The sequence below is a fragment of the Polyodon spathula genome, chromosome 10 (assembly GCF_017654505.1).
Source record: "Polyodon spathula isolate WHYD16114869_AA chromosome 10, ASM1765450v1, whole genome shotgun sequence".
In the NCBI taxonomy this organism is placed as follows: domain Eukaryota; kingdom Metazoa; phylum Chordata; class Actinopteri; order Acipenseriformes; family Polyodontidae; genus Polyodon; species Polyodon spathula.
Genome location: NC_054543.1, coordinates 2,696,867 through 2,718,346, shown reverse-complemented (window position 1 = coordinate 2,718,346; position 21,480 = coordinate 2,696,867). Strand labels below are relative to the sequence as shown.

Here is a 21,480-nt window from a genome sequence, read left to right as displayed (position 1 = left end):
TGGGTTACACTGTGCACTGCCTGTATTATTATTATTATTATTATTATTATTATTATTATTATTATTATTATTATTATTATTATTATTATTATTATTATTATTATTTTACTACTTACTGTTAAATATTTATTTAGACAGAATAGAACCCATTACTTTTTCCCTTTTTTACCATAGTAAAGAAGTAGTTCATTTGCCTAAACTGCCCTTTTATATGGGAATGGAATTGAAAAGCTTTAAACCCACAGTGCCTTTTGAAAACAAAAACAAACTCATTGAAACTAAAGTTACTGATTTATCAAAAAGACTTGCAGTTAAAATCTAATATATTCTATCTGCTTTTAAAATATGAGTTACAGAAAGCACACATTTATTTTGCTTCTCGTTTTCCATGGATATTTTGAGTGATTAATAACGATTGTTAAAGTAGCATTACGTTTATTAGCCTCTGCTGATACTGGAGTGAATTAAACTCCTTTCAGAGAATGTACTTCTGATAAATTTAACTTGTTTGGGGTTTTGGCACACCTATGGTATAAATATATTCTATCATTAAAAGAATCCAATGTTCTGGTGGATGCTTAGATTTACCCTCAGGGGAAAATGCTAAGTGGTTTGGAGGTTTAATTATATGTGTCTGATTAACATTAACATAAGTTGGTTGCACGTCATTCTTACTAGATTGTTGATCACTGGGTAGCAAATCTTTGGCTCATTTGAAGGGCCAATTCCAGTAAAATCAGTATCAAATGACAGGTTTTAGATGAGGGTAAATAAGTGTAATGAATTAAAATGGAGGATGTATATAACGCAGGATTCTGGTGGATAATGACATTGCAAAAATTCCCTAGTCAATATTTTTTCTTATTCCTAAGAGCACCGGGTGTTCAATGATGCTCATTCTAGTCAGCATAGCATGGAGAAGCAGCTATTTGTTTATGGCTACTTAAACATGTGAATTCAAGGGTGTGGGCAAACTTGATAATCCTTGTAGTACCGTATGCAGAGAGGAGGTGCGGAGACTGTTGACAACTGCTCAATAAACTCTATGTAAATTAGGCCATGGATTACTGTATCTGGTATTAACTGAAGCTCTAGCCATTTCTGCAAGCTTTGCTGCAAAAACAAATGTAGCAAGAGGTGACCAAGCATAACTTGATTCACAGCTCTGTGCAGAAGGATCATTTTTGCTACATGTACCTGTCATCTTTAGACAGTGTACTTTAAACAACATGGTCAAACGGAGGGAGTGTGATCAAGCCAGCCAACTACACATCATTTACTGTATGTTAAACACAGAGACTTAATCTACGAATCTACCATAAAACTTTAAATAATCTCCGGACTCCAATACTCACCGGGTCTCTAATAAGCGCTGGGGCTGCTGGGAAATATGGTAAATAGACAGCAGGTCTCTTAAATGCTGATAAATTATAATAAGAAAGAGTAAGACCCCAATAAATAAATATGTTAGCAATAATAATAATTCAAATAATAATAATACAATTTTCTCTACGTGTGTGTCGTTTTTCTATTCTAATTATGTTAGGGACTATTTTCCTCAGCGGAAAGTTACCTGACGAAATTTCAGAAGTTCATGGTAAATATAGGTTTTAAAGAGAAAATAATCAAATAAATAATTTTCTAATAGTGATAGAGCTCTGACGATGCGGGCCCTACGGCATAACTCTAGTCGCGGTCATCTACCACACAGTAGAGCCTGCATAGATAGGCTCTATCGCCATATATATGTATGCACTTCAGTTGATTTAAATATTAAATACCTTACGTAATACATTTTGTATAACTTAAAAATATAAAAGATTCTTGAATGTTATAGCTTACAAAAAGAATACTAAGAACTGTATTAGTAATGTACAATTTAATCATAGAATTTCTGAATGAACAAGGACCTAATACCTGAACATTACAAAAATGAGGCTTTTCTGATTTATCTAAACTTGACATTCCCTGTTCTTCCTACAATAGGTATTTAAATAGGCTTAAATGTTTTATCCCACCTACTGGGAAAGACTGTTCAGCAATTGATTCTGGATCACCTACACTTGAATAATTCACTGAAAAGTAAGGATTATTTCACAGATAAAGTTAATAGTTAAAAAAGTGAGTTTAAGAAGTATAAATGAAAGATGCATGAGTGCATCCCATGTTTAAGTCCCTTTTATTGGCTGATTGATTGCCTACTTCTACTGATCTGACATGCAAGTGAGTTGACAGGGCATGTATAGATCTGAGGGCTGTCATCTTTTTCTATCTGATAACAAGTATCAGTGTATGGCAAAGCAATGAAGGTAGTTTGTTTCATTTCTAGAATAAAAGAAGGACACATTTATTGGTTCTAATGCTTTGTATGAGGGCTATCTTCTACCTTTATGCTGATTCTGACAAAAAACTTTCATGAGCAATGCTGTAGCATGGAGACAGCAACTTGATCACAAACTATAGTAATTATAGTGTAGTGTATTAATGCTGAAGCACAATGTGGCATTGGTGTAGTGGATACACTCCATAAACATCTTGTCCACCACATCTTGCATTTGCACTTGACTTTACCCAGGATGCTTATACTCATGGGCTAACATTTGAAACCCAAGGCGTAACTACATTTTTACAATCTAACAGCATAAACCCAATTATATTCTAATGAGGCTGTTTACGTAATTATACAGTAAACTGTAGCCTATTAAACAAACAAACACAAAATTAGTTTACTTTCCCTTCAACATCAAGCAGAATGTTTTAATTTGTGAAGTAATCAGGAGCACATATTTTACTCTTGAACATCTAAAGAATAGTTTGGTTTGATGCTGAAGAGGGTAGAAGAACTTTCTAAAATGTTAGTCTAATTAATGTTTAGTTGGAAGTGGTTGGGTAGCTGTTAATATTCAAGAGGTACTGTCTTACATTGCCACCTTTTTATATATATATATATTTACTGCAGGCTGATTCCAGTGTTGTCAGAAGCTATTCATTTGAATTGATGGTGGTGTCAAAAGTTATTTAAATGGAGGGAGATCAAAATATAGCTCACATATCTCTGGACTCAGAATATTGGAGATCTTGGAGTCAGCATATTTAGTGCCTTAATCAAATTAAAAAAAGAAGAAACATCAATGTTTCTAAAACTGTCAGAAAATAAAAATCAACATTTCTTTATCACTACTTTCATTATAAAAAAGGATCACTTTATAGCTGGCATACTGATGTGTGTGTTTATATTTTAAGGGACTGTACAAATATGATTACCAAGATGCTTTGGCTAAATCGGAAACAGCATGCCAGCCTCCAAGTATCTGGAAACGTTAACGCTCTTCTGCTATGTATATCCAAATTCATAGAGGATTGTCTCAGTTTTGAAATTTGGATTTTTGACACATCTCACTGATAAAGCTTTGGAAAGAAAAGCTGGGTGTTCCTGTACAGTGGCATTGCATCTCAGCTGATGTTGCTTTCTTTGTTTGTTTGTTTGGAATTAATAAATTCATTTCTCAGAATGTTAGACCCTTCCATTGTTATCTAATATCATGCAGTGCAGAGTTGTTTGGCATATACCCAACAAGAATGATAGCAGATCAGAGAGTACCTTTGATGGTTCTGCAGTTACTCCTACAGTTTATTCAACCCCAGTGAATAACATACTTTCGGAATTCATTGACCCGTCTTCAGACAAAGTGCAGATAGGGCAATCCTCAACACAAAGGACGTCTCTACATTCCACGGTTTGGCTTTTAAAATGGATGGTGATGTATTCATTCCTATATGGAATGTAAAGTTTAACCCTAAGGAAATAGAATCCACTGGAGAAACATGCTACATGGCATCATACATCAAATGAGCAGAGATAAATAGATAGGCTATTCAAAGAAAATACAATTGTAACAATATACAACTATCAAGTTACAACTTATTGTAGTTGCAGAAAGGACACAAACATTTCTTGCTAGTTTTCTGGTGTTTGAATTTGCCCAGGGCCCACTCTGATTATCTTTTTCTAATGATAAAATCATTATTAATTTAACAAAAATAGAACCAACTATCTAAATAGTATACTTGAATGTTTCATCAGGTTGCCTGTTTCTCATTTTATACCTTTATGAAGAAATAGTATCCATTGAAATTTAAGTTACTTAAAAACCATACATAGCCTTGAGTGTCCAGCAAAAAGAAAGAATAAACATGCATGAAGGGTATCATACAACTTAATGCTGTTGTTTTAGTAGCCAATGTGATGTTTTTATTTATTTGTAATAATTTTTGTCCAAATGGCTCATGCTTGCGAAACAAAATGTACATAAGTGTCTGTGACCACTCCTGAGACAACTGATACGTTCACAAGGTAGGTATTAAAAACCATGGTGCTCCAGGCGTGACTTGAACCCCATTAAGTGGAAAGGAAGTTTGAATGGAGACTTCAGTGTCAGAAAAGGTTGATCCATCTAGCAGGCTGCAGCTTTGAGTGACAGGCGTAGCAAGTCTTGCACAAGCTATGCAAGTAATATGATAAGTACCTCAGGTTTGAAGAAAAATGACCAAGCTAATGGGAGTTAATAGTGAACTGCTATGGCAAAAGCTTAGCCCCACCGAGGATTTAAAAACGCTAATGGACACATTTTGTCCTGATTCGCAATTTAATTAGTACTATACCATGAGTGAAATTTCATTTACTTTATTCAATTGAATTATTTAACTTAAACAGCTAATCGCATAAATCAGTTAATACTAAATAAATTTAGTATTACAAAATTATATACAGTGTATATATATATATATAATGTAAATGCTGGTACAGTATTAAATATTTGGGTTTCATTTTTTTCTGCATGATAGAACTGGTAAATTACAGATATTAAACTATATCAAATAAATCAAAAGTGATTAATGTTAAATATAATTCTAATACCTAATTATGAATGTCCTAGTTCATAATTAGGTATTAGGTTCTAATGTTCTCATAAAATTAGCAAGGTAGTCCAATATGCGTACAATTTTGGGGGTGTTTGTGAAACCAAATGACTTTGTTACTGTTGTGTTTATTCTCAGTAAAACCTCAGTCTGTAAAACTTAAACTTGCACCCCTTGTAAAAAAAAAAACAATATGTCTGTCCAGATGCTGGTTCTTGGCTTGACAACTCACTGCAGTCCTGTCCTGGCTGACACTATTCCTGCTCTATCTGCATCCTTGGCAGGGCTAGTCCATTAAAACGTGTGATCTTTTCCTAGCAATGGTGTGAGATGGCTGTCAGCACTATGGAATGGCTTGGCTTCCTTTTAGCCAAAGCACAGGAGAGTGAAGAGTAGACATTGCTTTCAGCATTACCTGAAAAGACAGGCTGGGCTCACTGCCAGAGTACTGCTTTAAAATAGGATCTACAGCAGTGAAGCCAAAGATAAAAAGTTATTGATTTTTTGTTTGTTAAAGGGTATGAGGAGGTTCCAAAGGGAGTATTCTATGTGATACAAAGCTAAAAGATCACACCTTGAGCTGAAAGCAGATCCCAAAGTAAAGTAATGGCCCAGTCCCGGGGGATTGCACGATAACCATGTATTAAATTCCGCTCCTTTTTGATTGTCAGTCTTTGCTTCAGCAAATCTGCTTGGTGCAAACCTCTTAATTTAATGTTACAGTTTCTTACAATTCACTGTTCACCTGCATTTAAAAGGGCAAGTTCATTAGGTTTGAAATATAAAATCTAGTAACAATACACAAGCTACCTTGATTCCCGGTGGCTATGCTGTACTATCGCACTCACAGGCAGCCTTGAATCCCCTGCTGACACTTGTGTGCATTTGTCATTGAAGAGCTTGGTATTTCTAGCTTTTAAACCCTCAGGATAGAAAGAAAATGTGTAATCAAACCGTACAACCTCAGCGCTTTCTTGATGTAAAAATTACTCAGCCACTTTCGCTGCCAGATGGCCTACTGAGGCTCTGTACATATTTTTAAACCTAATTCTTAATGCTCTAAACCAAATCTTTCTTATTCTTTTGGACAGCAGTACAACACATGTTTGTACAGTATCTTTGATGTCCAGCATTCCAAGGCAGATACTATAACCTTATTGTAAATCTTATTTCACTATCAGAGTTTTAGTGACCTGAAAATGGGGTGAGCAGCTAAAACTGCTACTAAGGCTGGTTGTGACATGCAAAGGGACTGAAGATCCCAGATATTCCCTCTGCACAACACAGAAAGGGGATGCATGCACTTTCCTTTGATTAACAGATGGTGTGAGTGGCTTCTTTCTCTTAGTGTCAGGAAGCAAGAGTAATATGTTTGACTAATCTGCCTTGACTTCTAATGTCTCGTTCAGGTCCTGTGTTATTCAAAAGATTAAGCTAGCTGTATATTAGGTCTGCTGCACAGTGACACTGAAATAGTTCTTGCACTTTGGCTTGATTGACTACTTTCCATTAATGAACTATTTTGCAACACTCAGCTGAATGTAATATTCACAGAGGAGCACCCCTACGCATTTCACATGCTCATGTGTCTTAAAAATAGATCCTCTAATCAAACTTAAAAAAAAAATAATCAAACATGTGGCTGGTAATTAATGTGATTTTCAAAAAGGTGCAGATTTTTGGTTTCTTTAGCTCTTAATTAATCTTTAATTATCATTAACACCTGTATGGGATTCTCACCAAGAACAAAAAATAGGATTTGCAATAGTAATTCTGGGCATCGTCTTGATAAATTGCAATCAGTAAAGGACGCTAAGCCAGCTGTTGTCCATTCAGCAGGTTATATTGGAAACGTTTACAAAACTGGTGTTACAGAAATAGCGGGTTTTACAAACCTGTAAACTCATGTAATCGAGTTAATGTCTAATGTCAATTGAGATTAGCTGAGACACATTTATCTTTCAATACTTCTATCGTCTTTTTAAAGTTACTTAATAAAAACAAACAGCCTTTTATTTTCATGGCCAATTGTAATATTGTGCATAGTAAATACAGCAAAATTATATTCCTTCTGTACAAAAGCTCTTGAAAATGTGAACCTTTCTGCCCTCTTAAATTGTAGCTCCTGCCTCCATCGACTGTTAAAGCTGTGCAACAGACAGGCAGACCTTTTTTATTTTTAAGTGACATCTCATGTGCCTCTGCCTCTTGTTTCTGTCTTTTTCTTTCTGTCCAATGATCATTAAAGTCATTGGCACTGCCAAGTGGATTTCCTTCGGAGGTTCACTGAAGTGTAGAAGCTAACAAGCTCTGGTTCAGACAGTTCACTGAACACTTGGGATCTGATGTGAATGCCCTGCAACTGCTACACATCTGCAAGCTGGGTTCATAGCATTATTATTATTATTATTATTATTATTATTATTATTATTATTATTATTATTATTATTATTATCAGTACCTTGCTTGAATTCTGAAGCCCATGTCAAGTCTAAAAAAACAAACAGCCTTAATAAAAGTGTTTCCCAAGATGTCAGTTGTACCTATGTAGATACGTGAAAGAAGAACTGAAGACAAGATGCTATTTCTAGAACCTTAAATGGGTGATCCTACAAAATGTATTTTCTGTTTGCACTAGTTTGCATTGAAAATAAACAATTTCAATTGTAGAAGCCAGCAATAAAGAACCGAGGTGTCGGAAGCAGATAACCAGTATAAAATGGATCTGAGATTTTCTTTAGCCCGAATGGGCAATATGACGTCCCTGATCTCTGGTAAGTGACCTTGAATGTTATTTTTTAAACTATGTTTAATCACTGTTCCAAATCAATCTGTCGGAAAATACCTATATATATAGTATTAATTTATGCAATTTACCTAGCTGTTTTTTAATAGTTTTTTTTTTGTCATCCATTTTCTCCTTAATTATACTGAACAATAACTTTGTACAATAACTTTTATTCCCATCTGCTGTAAAAAAAAAAACAAAAAACAAAAAAAAAACTATAGTCCATTTGCCATGTGCAGCGCCAGTTTCAATAGAGACCATGATCTGGTTGCATGATTATGCTAATCAAATGGCTCCAAATATAGTCTAAGACAAAACCACTTTATACTTAAGTTTGCCAAATTCTCATCTCAAACACACACCAACCACAAAACATGATAGAACTCACATCTTGTATATACAGTACATAAAGTCTGGTTTAACACAGAGGAACTTAAAAGTGTTTTGCATGTGTTTTAATTGTGCTGAGCAGTGAATCGTACAGCTGGAAACAGAATTGCTAAGAAAGCTGGTACCGTGTGACAGCATTGTATTAGCCATTGAAACAAATAAACAGCAGCAGCCAGCTACTAGTGACCCGGAGCAAACCTATAGATTCAACTGTACACCTTCTCTTAACGACCACACCGGGCAAATAGTTACCTTGAGAAATTGCACACCAAAACATGAAAAATGTGTTTTTCTAGCCTAGATTAAGATAAGAGGGTTCACCACACACTAAATAGACTACATTTTAGCACACATGGTATTTTACAGTCACACCTTAATGCTTTAAAGCCAGGTCCATACCTGAGCGATAAGTTGTGTAATCAAATCACTCAAATCGCTCGAAATTGCACAACTCGATCATCTGCACTGCTTTGTCCACACCCGAGCCACTAGTTGTGCAACAAGGTTTCCATGTTTAGAAGAGCATGCAGTGTTTTGTTTTTTTTCTGCCGGCGATTACACTGACCCTGCTGGTGCTGTTGATTCTTTCCTTCAGCCTATCATTATCTTTAGTAAATGATGGCTTAACTGATTACCGATGAAGAACTGTCTGTTATAGGAATCTCATCTGTGGTTATTTTAAGCAAAGCCACATAAATACTGGACAAGACCTTGACATCTTTTTAAATGCACCACCTGTTTACCACAGGAAAGTAAACAACAGTCAGGAGATTGTAACAGCCAATCATATTTCGCAACCGTGCACATGATAAATAACGTCACTACAAAGTGCTCAGCAGATAGCTTGAAAGGAGAGCTTATCTTCACTCTAAGCAAACCAGTATATTCTTCTATAAGAAGACCAGAGTTTAAATTCGGTGAGATCCTGTTTAGATTATGCAATGGAAAGACAGATAAAAAAAAAAAAAAAGAATTACAGAAATATCAGAATGAATAAGATTTAGAAACATTTTGGTATTCCTTTAGTTGTGCTAAAATAGACTAATCTTTTAACAATGATTTTATTACATTTTCCACATATTAAAAAAATGAGACTCCCACTGAAGCAGACTTTATTTAATTTGAACAGCACACAATAGTAACACGTTTGGCCCACGGTCTCATTCGCTGGCACACCAATCAGAGTGTCGCCTCTTGTTATATTACAGTCACAGTGTTCCTTATCTATACACTGGAGGCCTTAAGTGTTAGAGGTTCTAACCCTGGAATCTGGGTTCTAGACCTGGAATCTGGGTTCTAGACCTGGAATCTGGGTTCTAGACCTGGAATCTGGGTTCTTTACCTGGAATCTGGGTACCAATGCTATATGCTTGAAGAGATATTCAGGAGAAGGCAGGAGTAGGCATCCTTGGATCTTCCATACCCTTCCATTGCAAGACTTTGTTTCAACCATGTCCTTTATTATGTAATTGGTCTTTTGCAATGCTATACTGCATGAGACTATGCAGGCAGTGCAGTCCACCTACTTGGTAGCTTCTGAACCCCTGCCACATTTCCTTCTAACAACATGACATAGTCCCCATTATGCTTCAGTAGATGGGACAATGGTAAAGGTACACCTGGCTTCTCCCACTATTTTACGTATAAAAGTGAAAATGTAATTTGTATGTGTTTGTTTGTCCATGAAAATCATTCCAAATGTTGAATGTATTCTTCATACAGGGTTGTAGGAAAACAAAGCCTTATAACAGGGGCGGTAGTAAAACACTAATCCATTTTTGCCTGTCTGGAAAACTGGATTAAAAGAGAATAAAACTGCTTTCCACTCCTCACAATAATAGCCATTACATTTAGCCTAAGGTATGTTTTTTTTTTTATAAATCATGAAAAACATAATATGTTGCTATAAATTGCTGTCAACCAAGGCATACAGAGTGTCTTCCTGCAAATAATTAGAAAGCCTTATGTGTTTCTCTCCCTTGTGTCCCTCTCACCAAGTGTTATTTGTGATAAGGGGTAGGTGTCCATCACAAAACACCTTCACTTACAAAGTAAGCCTTCCCACATTACTAAAGAGTACAATCCACTAGAGTTGAGTTGAATCCAAGTCCTCAACCTATTAAAACACTAGAGCTTCTGTATAGGAGATTGAAGCAAGCATTAGTTTTGAACTTACTCAAATCAGTAGGTACTTTTTTTAAAGTGTTCCCAAAGATTCTACAGAAGCCTACCCTAACAATTTACAGCTGCCATCTGTAAAGAACTGGTGAGTCTCAGGAGGCAGCCAGACAGTTGCCTTGATGCAGCAGCCATGTCTGTTTAGCTCTGTGCAGGATTAGGGTTATTGGTGTATCCAGGGTTATCACTGGTACTGTGCAAGTGAAGTGGCAACAAGGTATTACAGCAGTAAGAAGAGATTTTGTTAAACAAACTATGAATTTAGACTTTTGTAACAATTGAGAAAGTTTTATTTTTATTTTTAGCCTGAAAAAAAGACAACAGTGTGTTTGATTATAACCCCTTTTGTTTTATGGTTTGAACTCCTTGTTTGCTGTGCTTATCCAGAACCTGCTGCTTTGTCCTCCTGCTGAAACATAAACATGGCTTGTGTTCACTGTGAAAGCTCTCTGCAAGCAGTAATGACTTTGTTGTAAAAAGTGGGATAGACCCAGATGCTCACTATTTGCTGTCTGGAGCCTTTTTACTCACCTCGCTCTCTTCTCCCCGCTGTTTATCTGTGCCACCATCCCAGAAGAATGAAAGATGAGTTTAATATTAGTCTACCAAGGCAGTCTGACAAATGGAAATAATAGTGTGTTTGCAAAAACCTTTTGCCTTTATTAAGCATATTATTTAAGTTGATTTACTGGAATTTTCATATAGATATGGCATTATTTTTTGCTATAATAAATGTTTAGCATATAAAGCAGAAGGTGCAGCTCACAAAAATAATTAAATAAATAATCAGCATGGTCATTGTTTTCCTTTGTAATATTTCAGTCCCTGGGTGATGTAATGTTTTTACAGAGCTGAGGAATTAATAAAATCATAACATGTATAGATGTATAAAATCTCTTATACTTTAAAAGACTTAGGGCACAATTTACAGAGCATAAATGTTTGTCAGTTTTGTTTATGTTTAACATGTCAGTTGTGTCTTCATTTTCCTGTTAATTCATAAAGGTTTTACAACCTAAAAGACTCGCTTTAGTGCTGTGCTCATAACCCCATAACCACGTCATAAAAACGTAAGAATCTACCTGGTTAATACACTTGCAAAACAGGTAGGATTTGTGGAAATATTTTGTTAGCTACAATTATTTTACTTTTACTCTTATATTTAATATACTTAAAGATGCATTGCCTCTGCTAACATGTACCTGATAGTTGGAGCTATTGCGCAACTTAGAAAACAAGAAATAAAGAGTGCACCAGAGATTTGAGGGCTTGTGGCCTGACATACTCCCGTTGAGCCAAGCTTCATTTCAACTTCTTTGTGAAAAAAAACAAACAAAAAAACACAGAGCTTTCTCCATTACAAAGTGTTATTGGACCAGCACTGGAAAACTAATCTAAGTTTTAAAAGGTTGCCTTACCCAATTAAGGGAATGGTGAAAAGGCCACCATGCTGTAGTGATGTTGTGAAGGCTTCCAGGCACCAGCACTTCTGGGACTTCAATTTAAGCAGGTATCTTCCACCTTAATGAAGTCTCTGTTACCATTTATCACTGTCCACAAAAAGACTAAGGGGCTGTGGTGTTAAATATAGTCTCCCCATCCCCCATTTGTTTTGTACACAAAACCAATAAAACCTGCTAAGTGTACCCTGAGAAGACACTTACTTTCTATGGCAAATAATTTACTCTCATTCCCCTGTCACTTTATGTTAAATTAGCCATGTTGTGGTGCAATCAATTCAAATACGATAATCATTCTTCCCCACTACCTACCCAAACTGATAGCAGTATTGAGCAATACACTGCATTAATCCCAGTACCACAGGGTTACATATTTGCTTAGCTACTTGCATACAGCTAGTAATTCCAGGATATCGACATCAATACACTCATCAATACACTCATCAATACACTACTCTTAAACGCATACATTGACTAGTCCTTTAATTCCACTTGGGATAAATCCACCACTTAATCCCAGCACTGTTCCTCATGATGGTAAAAGGCAGTTATTGCTTTCAATACAGTATCTGATCTGTAAAGAAGCTTGTATAAAATGCAGCTGCTGGGTAAATAGTTTTAACTTATTTAAACACCATTAATGCCAGTAAATAATCAAAGATGATTGTACAGTTAGGATACCATTCTACAGTTACATTGCCAGTGTCTTTCATGCATGACTCAATAGAGTAACATGTATTCAAGTTGAAGCAAGATTCTCTACCAAGTGTAGGTTTCAGTACTCTACATAACCAAAGATCCATGTCTCAATGATCAAAAATCACAAGATTGCAAGAGTGACACATTACAGTTATTCAGCTTTTATACTGTCATCGTCTACAGTTAAACAAAATACAACAGTGTGCTGCTATATAATTAACATATAATAAAAGAACGCTGACATACCATCAAAGCAAACACAATAGTATATTGAAGCTCTATACACAAACACACACATGTGAAAAGTGCACAATTCAGTGTTTTGCTGGGGCTTTTGGTAACACTTTAGTTTAGGGATCCATTATAAGTAATCATAAACAATAGCAAAAACAAAACAATGGCAAAAGTATATAATAACTGCATTGCAAAAACAAAGCAACCCCATACAATACAACAGACATATAAAAGCAGACAGAGACAAACAGATCTGAAAAGATAGACTATATCTGTTATAAGTAATTATAAACAATAGTTACAAAAGTGCTTAATAATACTCATATTATTTCTAATCATATTATATAAATGTTAATAGCATTATTAATAATATGTTTATAGAGGGTTTATAATCACTTATATCGGATCCCTAAACTAAAGTGTTACTGGGATTTTAAGAAATACAACATTATGATATTTTTCTGTACTGTAACAAAATGCCTGTTCTAACTCCTGTGTAACACCTGTGTAAAAGCTTAGTTAGTACACTACCCTGCAAAACAGCCACCCAACTACCTGAATATGTGTGAAGAATATAGTGTAACTCTGAGATCTGATAGAGATTCAAGACTGTGTGCTGTCAGGAAGGCGGGAGTCAAGCAGTGTAATTTATAAACCTATGGACTGCACCATTGTAAATCAACACACAGGGTTACCAGTATTGCAGTGCAGATAAGCTGTGGGGCAAACCAATCCCATTCATGGTGCCTTATGGATTTTTAGTCAACATCAGCAACTCAGCATCACCGGGATTTGAACAAGCAAACTCCCAATTGCATGACCCATATTTCCGTTGACCATCAGAAATTAAGTTACTATAATCAAAATATACTAAAGCATAGATTATACAGCAACACTTTTCTGCAGTTGTTATTCCAAGATTTCTAATCTATTTCAGCACAAAAACATGAGAAAATGTACAGTGTAAATGTAAATGAAAAAAAAGTCATTCTAGTAGTGCCTAGAGAAAATAAATACAGTTACCCGTGTCCCAAAAATTAAATGTGTCCGTCGAAGAGGAAAATCTGCCTCCAGACAATAATGACCTATAAAAAAGGCTGAATATATATTAAGTATATATTATTTATATATCAGATGAGGTAAGTAGGAGGTCGTGGTTTGAACATTATGGGATGCTGCTTCTAATTTTAATTCAATAAGCCCACATCCCCATCATTTAGAAATATGGCCCTCTGAGACCCAGAGGTGAAAAGATGGATATGGTATCAGAGTATAAAGATGCCTGCCAACCTCTGGCAAGGAAACCTGTTAATAGAGCAATGCTTGAGTCAGCATGAACAAACTCCAACTACCCCTGAGACTGCCTGTGCTCAGAATTCATATCATATTTAACAGTATTATATGAATTATGATTATTATGATACTACTTTGACCACTCTGCCTTGCTGTATGCAGCAGGGGATCACAGTGACGGTGGTAAATGCAATCTGTGATCGTATTTATTCCTGGGGTTTTAATAATAACTTCAAAACCACTACAAAATTTAAAAAGGAGAAATAAATCAATGGATGCAGTTGCCTTACGGTATGTGATTTAATACATCCCAGCTGAGGGATCCAGATTAGTTTTTGAGCTTTTCCAAAGAATACTTCTTTTGAAAAGCACAACCATCCAACTGCAATATAAATAGACTACAGTCCAAACAAACAACTTTATTAACTAATACTGTAACCCCCCCCCCCCCCCCCTTTCATTGCCATGGCTAATTGTCAACATAAATCACTAGGAAGGAATTTACAATGAAAATGGAAATAAAATTACACTGTATTAATAATAGGTGTATGCCAGACGGTGAGGCAAGACCTATCTCAGAAGCAATATGCTTTAAACAGACTAGGTTTGCATTTCATTGAGAAATGATTGTCAGATTGTTGTAGGCAAGAAAAATGACATTACCTGTAACACATACAGCAGGTGCACAAATGTATGTCCTTAATGACATTACTCACACTTTTTAAGTAGCTTTAATTTAACCATTTTTACTCGAAATAAAAAGTCATTCACTTTGTTCCCTTTATGTAGTGATGTTACTTGAGAAACTATTATCTGAAATCATAATGAACATTGCATTGATTAGCTGAAATCATAATGAACATTGCATTGATTAGCTGAAATCATAATGAACATTGCATTGATAAGCTTAAATCATAATGACCATTGCATTGATTAGCTGAAATCATAATGAACATTGCATTGATTAGCTGAAATCATAATGAACATTGCATTGATTAGCTGAAATCATAATGAACATTGCACTGATTAGCTGAAATCATAATGAACATTACATTGATTAGCTGAAATCGTAATGAACATTACATTGATTAGCTGAAATCGTAATGAACATTGCATTTCCAGTAAAACAAAATTATTACACTAGACTGTAAAAAATAACACGTGGGCCCATTAGAGAAATCTGACACCTTTGTGCAATCAGACCTCATTTCCTCAGGTCCTGTATGAATACAAACTTACTAAAAGGAAGTAGAGTCAATGCATGGCAGTAGCTTGAGAGACAGTGTGACATTATACTAATGTCTACCAAATGACTGGACTAGACAGGCACTCTGTTCAACAGAAACACATTCAAGATTTAACAGCCCATTTGTCTTGCCTACATTGTGGTTTTCAAGGGTTTCCTTTTGTATTGCCAGCATGTACATGTACAATGAAACATGTCCCTGTAACAGGCACAGAACAGGGAGTTCATAACAAATACCAATATTTCACAAATTCAGTATTTACATGGCAATGACATATATTGATTTCATGGGTTACATGAATGAAAGACCATTGTTTCCACTTTGCATTTCATGGAGTTAAATTGATTTACATTGATATTGCCAGTAAAATAGTCAAATGATGATAAATGACAAATAAAGACGATATTCATTTGAAAGCTAAGCTGCTGAACCATTCTTTATTTGCTTGTTTCCTTTACAGATTTCTATATTCATATAAAAGTATTATTTGGTAAGAAGCATTTACTTTGGAAAAATACACCTATAGTTACAAACATATTTGTGTTATGAATCAGTCAAGAAAGTCATGTTTTTGAAGTCCACAGCGCAGAGTTATTAAAGTTTTTTTGGCCTAGAGCTGTCTGTCTGACTTTCTCACTGCGGCATAGAATTCTCATAGGAGTCTGTTGAATTTGTGAACATTGTATTCATTTACATTGGCAAGTTGGATTTGTTTGAATTTAAGGAAGTCAGAAAATAATGAAAGCAAAAATGTTATGACGATTTTAGTGTTTGCAGCATCTTTGTTTTGTAGTATATTTTGTAATTCATTTTCTGTTGTCTCCCATTTTGCTTTGTTCTGTGAAGAAGAGAGGAAGGACCTTCATTGTGATGATGTAATTTGAGGGAGTTTGTAAAAAAATATTGACCGTAAGCAGTGTCACGGGGGGCAATGGTTGGATCTGTTTACAGTCATGTGATGAGGCTGGTCTAAGTCAAGTATTCAGGTCCTGCTCAGCCCAAATGCTTATCTGGCTGACCTGCAGAAGTGGAATGAAACCTTATGGCAAGCCGATGTTATTCGAGTCATTGGGTAATTGAGGTCGTGATAGGTGCTGCCATAAATAACATTATTTAAAATGTCTAGGTCTAATGTTACTGCAACGCGGCAGCCCACAACCAATCAAGAATGAAGATCAATAAACAGCCTCCATTCTAATTGACAAATCAATTCCATCTTTTCACCTGCCAAACAGAACTACAGAACCTCGTAAAACACCTTTAAATAGGACAACATTGATTAATACTGTATATAAACTAAAACTAGATCAAACCTGCATTGATTTACTAAAAAATGTTAGGTGCTCATTGAGTACAAAAAAAGTAATAAAGTATTGTTTCATGCACCTGAGCATGTTTTAAATGCACCAAAGGTCAAAGGTCAGATCAGCAACTCCGAAATGGCTAAAACCATATACTGGCAATAAGAACTTGGCACACATGTTCATTGCTTATTAGTATGGAAGGTGCAGGCTTACACGCAGATTCACTAGTTGCTGTTTTATTATTATTATTATTTGAAAGGCCCACTGTACATCCTCAATCACTCAATCATCTACTGTAGTTAGCCACTGAAAAAGAAGATACACCTATAGACTATATACTATAATCTAAAGCAGTTGCTAAGCTGCAGTTCGATAATAACATTGTTACATGATGAATGGCAAGAGACCTCCGTATCATCTAACCTTCTGCTTTAATAAAGGAAAGTCTTTGCAGGAGTCTCAGTCTCTAATAAAGTGTGTAAGGCAGATTTTATTTTATTTTTAATTATTGATCTTATTCAGTGATTGCCTAGTGATTGTAACTATGTCAGTGAAATTAAATAACTGAAACCGCTGATCTTAGAAACAATATGTAGCCTACCAATCTGCAGTGGATGTCTACGACAAATTCAAGGGATCATTTCTTTCAGCTCATTTTACACAACACTGTAAATCAATTCTAATTCAAAACATTAAATATGCTTTTTGATGTCTAATCAGTATCCAACTTTCCGATAGGTGTCATTGGCCAGGCTGAATCTTTACCATAGCCCAGCTAGCCGCAGTACAGATATCGGACAGTGAGGCCCCTCTGAAGAGGGCCCAAAATGTACCCAACACTCTAGTAGAATGCGTGGCACTATCATACACAGTCGAGACTGTGTCCATATTCCAGTGCAATAGTCACTGCTTCGAGAGTGGCTGTCCTAGGGTCCGTATACCATGACAGACAAAGAGCTGGTCAGTATGACGCAGAGCTCTTTTCTTATCCACGTAGCACCTCAATGCCCATACCGGGCAGAGGAAGTTCTATCTCCTATCCTCCTCCAAAGAAAATCGGGGTGGATGGAAAGGCTCCAGTTCCACAGACTGATTAATGTGGAAGGCTTTGATCACTTTAGGGAGGAAAGAGGGTTTGTACGTAGTGACACCCTGCTGCCATCTTCCCAAATATGCATGCAGGAGCTGTGTAATGACAGCACCTGTAGCTCACTGACCTGCTTTGTGGAGGTGATAGTCAAGAGGAAGACTGTCTTCATAGACAGATACTTCAACTCTATGGAGTGTCTTTGTGAGAGCCTGCAGTACAATAGCAAGGCTCCATTCGGGGAGAATGACCCTCATAAGTAGCTGGCGGAATCACTCAACGGCAGGGTTACAGCAGAGCCTAGCCCTGTGGAGGAACTGTATTCTCCCCAAGATTGTAGGCTAAAAACACACACACATTCAATCCTTTAAATCAATACTGCACAGACAATCACGCACAAACAACAGAAGCAGGCCTGCAGCGCAAGAGGCAGGCTGCTGAAGAAAGGAGACTTTTATTTTATAGAGTCGCTGGTTCCACGAAAGCGGCAAGACAACCTTTAATATGAATGCAATGAGACTGCAGTCGATCCAGAAAAGTTGCTTTAGTGTACGCTCAGTTGTCAACACAAAAGGTCTTACTTTACCATCTTGAGAGGCAAAGAGGAATGGCTTCCGTGGGATGACCATTTTGATCCCTCGTAGGCAGGAACGAGGACGTCATCCCAGGAAGGGGCCTATTGGCAGCTCTGAAATAAACAGCTCAGTAATACCTACCAACAGGCAGGCATATCCCATAAGTATGTTGTTGGTCATCTTTGAATTGAAAGGGGACTAAAACATTTACTCCCAACTCCTTTAAAAATCTCTGCTGCACTGTGCAAGTAAGTGTGTAAGTAAGCAGCTGATGAGTATTCCTAACAAGACTACAGCCAACAGGCATGAACTGTTTTACTCCTCACATGGACTCTATTGAAAATACCATCTATATACGATAAACAATAGTCTACCTAGTCATCATTTCTAATCTGTTTTTAACTGACTGCTGCTTTGTATCTGTGTTTAACTACGTTAACGTACATAACTATCTATTATCGGTTATCAATACGCATCCAATATCTTAAAATGAATAAATATAATACAATAAATACTATTGATTACTGGCACAAATATCTAGTATCCACACATATGTGCAATTTAGAGCTCTGTCTGAATTATTATTATTATTATTATTATTATTATTATTATTATTATTCCTTATTTAAAGTAGCCTACACGTAGTCTATAGTAAGTTACCAGACTGTAACATTCGCCCTAAGTAATGCTTTATAGTTGGTTTCAAGCTGACAAAACTTTAATGAATAAGGGTATTTATTACTCGTAAGAAAATAGTATCAACTAGGCAATTATTGTTCAAATGCAGCATCGCTGCGCGGTTAGTTACAAAACTGCTCCTGCATTGTCTCTGCTCCCTCTTACTCTCCCTCTCTCTTTGGCAGCTTGGCATCACCTCAGCTCCTCCCCCGTGTGGTAGCTCACTTGATCAGATCCTTGAACGTGAACAGTTTCGCTGAAAAGCACTTTTTAAAAAACAAGACTACAGCAGCAACGACAAAAATCTCCCTAACTTCCAAGGAGCTGTGGGCTCCCTAAACGTTAAGTGGGAATTGCAAAGAATAACCCCCAATTCCTAATAAGCGATGGAGATCAGGGCTGGCTTGCACTCAGCTCTGTGGACCTGCTTTCTGCTCTCTGCTTGTTTTCTGAGTATTGCCAAGGGTAAGATAACTTGTACATTGTGCATATCGCCGGCGACACAGCACCGGAGGGGTGTGTTATTGGACCTGCAGATGGACGCGGGGAAGACCGGGAAAATATTTCTAAAGAAGCATTTGGAAAGGTCTGTGGAGCCTTTTTATTCGGGGCTAGGAGTTGTGGTTACTTCGGATGTAACGGGTGTTGCCAGGGATGTAAAGGCAATGAGCACTGGTGTGGTAACACCCCCGTCCGTAGCCGAACCAACTAGTTCCGAAATGACAGGTCCTGGTATAGAAGCGGTCGAGAGATGGGGGCGAGAGGTGACCGTGGATGTGGAGAAACCGGTTGATTTAGGGCAGAATGGTGGGGAAACAGTATCAGATAGGGGCAACTTTATGCACACAGACGACAAGAACCTGCTGTACGGTGACAACTTGCTGAGGGCAAAGCGGAGCAGATCTAGCATCCCTTTGGATGGAGAACAGTCGGGAAAGAGGAAAACCGCTCACACATCACTGGACGGACAAAGACTGAGCAGAGCTGAACTGAAATGGACCAGAGATGACGGGAAAGTGACCAACTCCAAGCAGGAGGAGTTGAAGCTTACCAGCACCACCTTTGCACTGACCGGGGATTCTGCTCATAACCAAGCCATGGTGCACTGGTCAGGACACAACAGCAGTGTAAGTTCAACCATTTGGTACTAATCATAAATATAATATTTTTATAACATGGATCACTTTTTTCAACAATTCATGAAATACCTAGTTTCATCACAGTAGTTTTTTTTTCCCTTTGCAAAGTGCATGTATCTTAAAAAAAAACAAAAAAACAAAACCAAAAACAAAACAAAACAAAACCAAAAAATGATTTGTTGTTGTGAGTTTGGAGCAGGTGATGGTTTCTGCATGTTCTTTGACACCATTGTATATGGACTGGTTTCTGTGTTTGCAACACATTTTGTGTGAGCGGCCAAGCAAAGCTTATTTATTGCAGTGAGCTGGAGGTCCCTTTTCCCAACTAATTCAATAATCAAATTATGCCCATTAACTTCAGAATGCTAGAATAAGACCAAATGCCATTTCTATATGAACAGGACAGTTTGACAGTATGCTTTAGAGAGATTCACTGGCAACTAATAAAATGATTACAATGGTTAGGACATTCTTTATTTTTATTTTTGTACAACGTTTGACTTTATATTATAAACTAAAAGTTTAAATAACTTTAGATCTTCCATTCACGAAAAAAAAGAAGAAAAAAAACCCGATTTACTTTATTTGTTTTAAAACGGAGCCGTCTAAAATCATTTTTACTGTACTCCCTGACAGATTGTCTCTATTAAAAACCAGCAATTCTGTCCACAAACTTGTAAAGATCCTCCATTTTCCATTAAACTGTTTGATTGAAGAGCACTCGGTCTCCCAGTCTCAAGCCAGGTGACGGTGAAGCAGGGAAGAGACAATGGGTTATAGGTTGTTGACCAATGACTGGTGTTTTAGCAATTGTCTGACTCATTATAATGACGAGAATAAAACAGCTATACGAAAGCAATAGCCTTCTTTATGGACTGTCAAACTGATGCTGACATCTAATATAATGTCCTAATAAATGTACCAGAATAGTAATCAGTATTAAATAGACCTCCATACACACCAAAAAGTTTTCTCGCTTATTAAACTAAAGGAGAAATCGATCAGTTACCAAAAACAGTCAAAAACACAACTTTGATCGATTACCACTATTTTCTAACAAGTAGGTGCTCGACTATACAGTAAGAGAGTTATCAAAAGTTAAAACGTCCTTCTGCGGTATAAATAATGTTCATTATACTGGCTTAAAAGTGTTCATTGATTATATTTCCTTTTATATATCCTTTTTTTTTTTTTGACCCAAAATGATTGGTTGTATTGCTGTGTTAATGGCGACATTTAAAGACAAATTACTTTTGATTAAAAAAGATGTTTACAGATTAAACATTTAAATTTTCTGTAATAATGTATCCCTTTCTACAAATGTATAGAAGTGGCTATTGATACAGAATTCAAAGCGTATCCCACGTCTCTGCAATGGTTTCACAGGCATGATAGTGCATTAAAGGTAATACACACCAGTTTCAATAGAAGTTGTTTGGGCTTTTGTAGCCATTCTGACATTTTACAGTACAGCAACAAGTCCTAAAA

The 21,480-nt window shown here is 36.5% G+C and overlaps 1 protein-coding gene across 3 annotated transcripts in view; it reads left to right on the top strand.

The window, feature by feature from the left end:
* Positions 1-19,039: 19,039 nt before the first annotated feature.
* The window catches only part of LOC121322289 (VPS10 domain-containing receptor SorCS3-like), a 131,537-nt gene continuing 129,096 nt past the window's right edge, over positions 19,040-21,480 (top strand). The window contains exon 1 of one of the 3 annotated variants that reach the window (XM_041262061.1): positions 19,040-19,980. In XM_041262061.1, the coding sequence (XP_041117995.1) occupies positions 19,240-19,980 (741 nt within the window). In that variant the 5' untranslated portion in view covers positions 19,040-19,239. The remainder of the gene's footprint in view (positions 19,981-21,480) is intronic. The other 2 variants (XM_041262059.1, XM_041262058.1) reach the window with 2 other exon arrangements.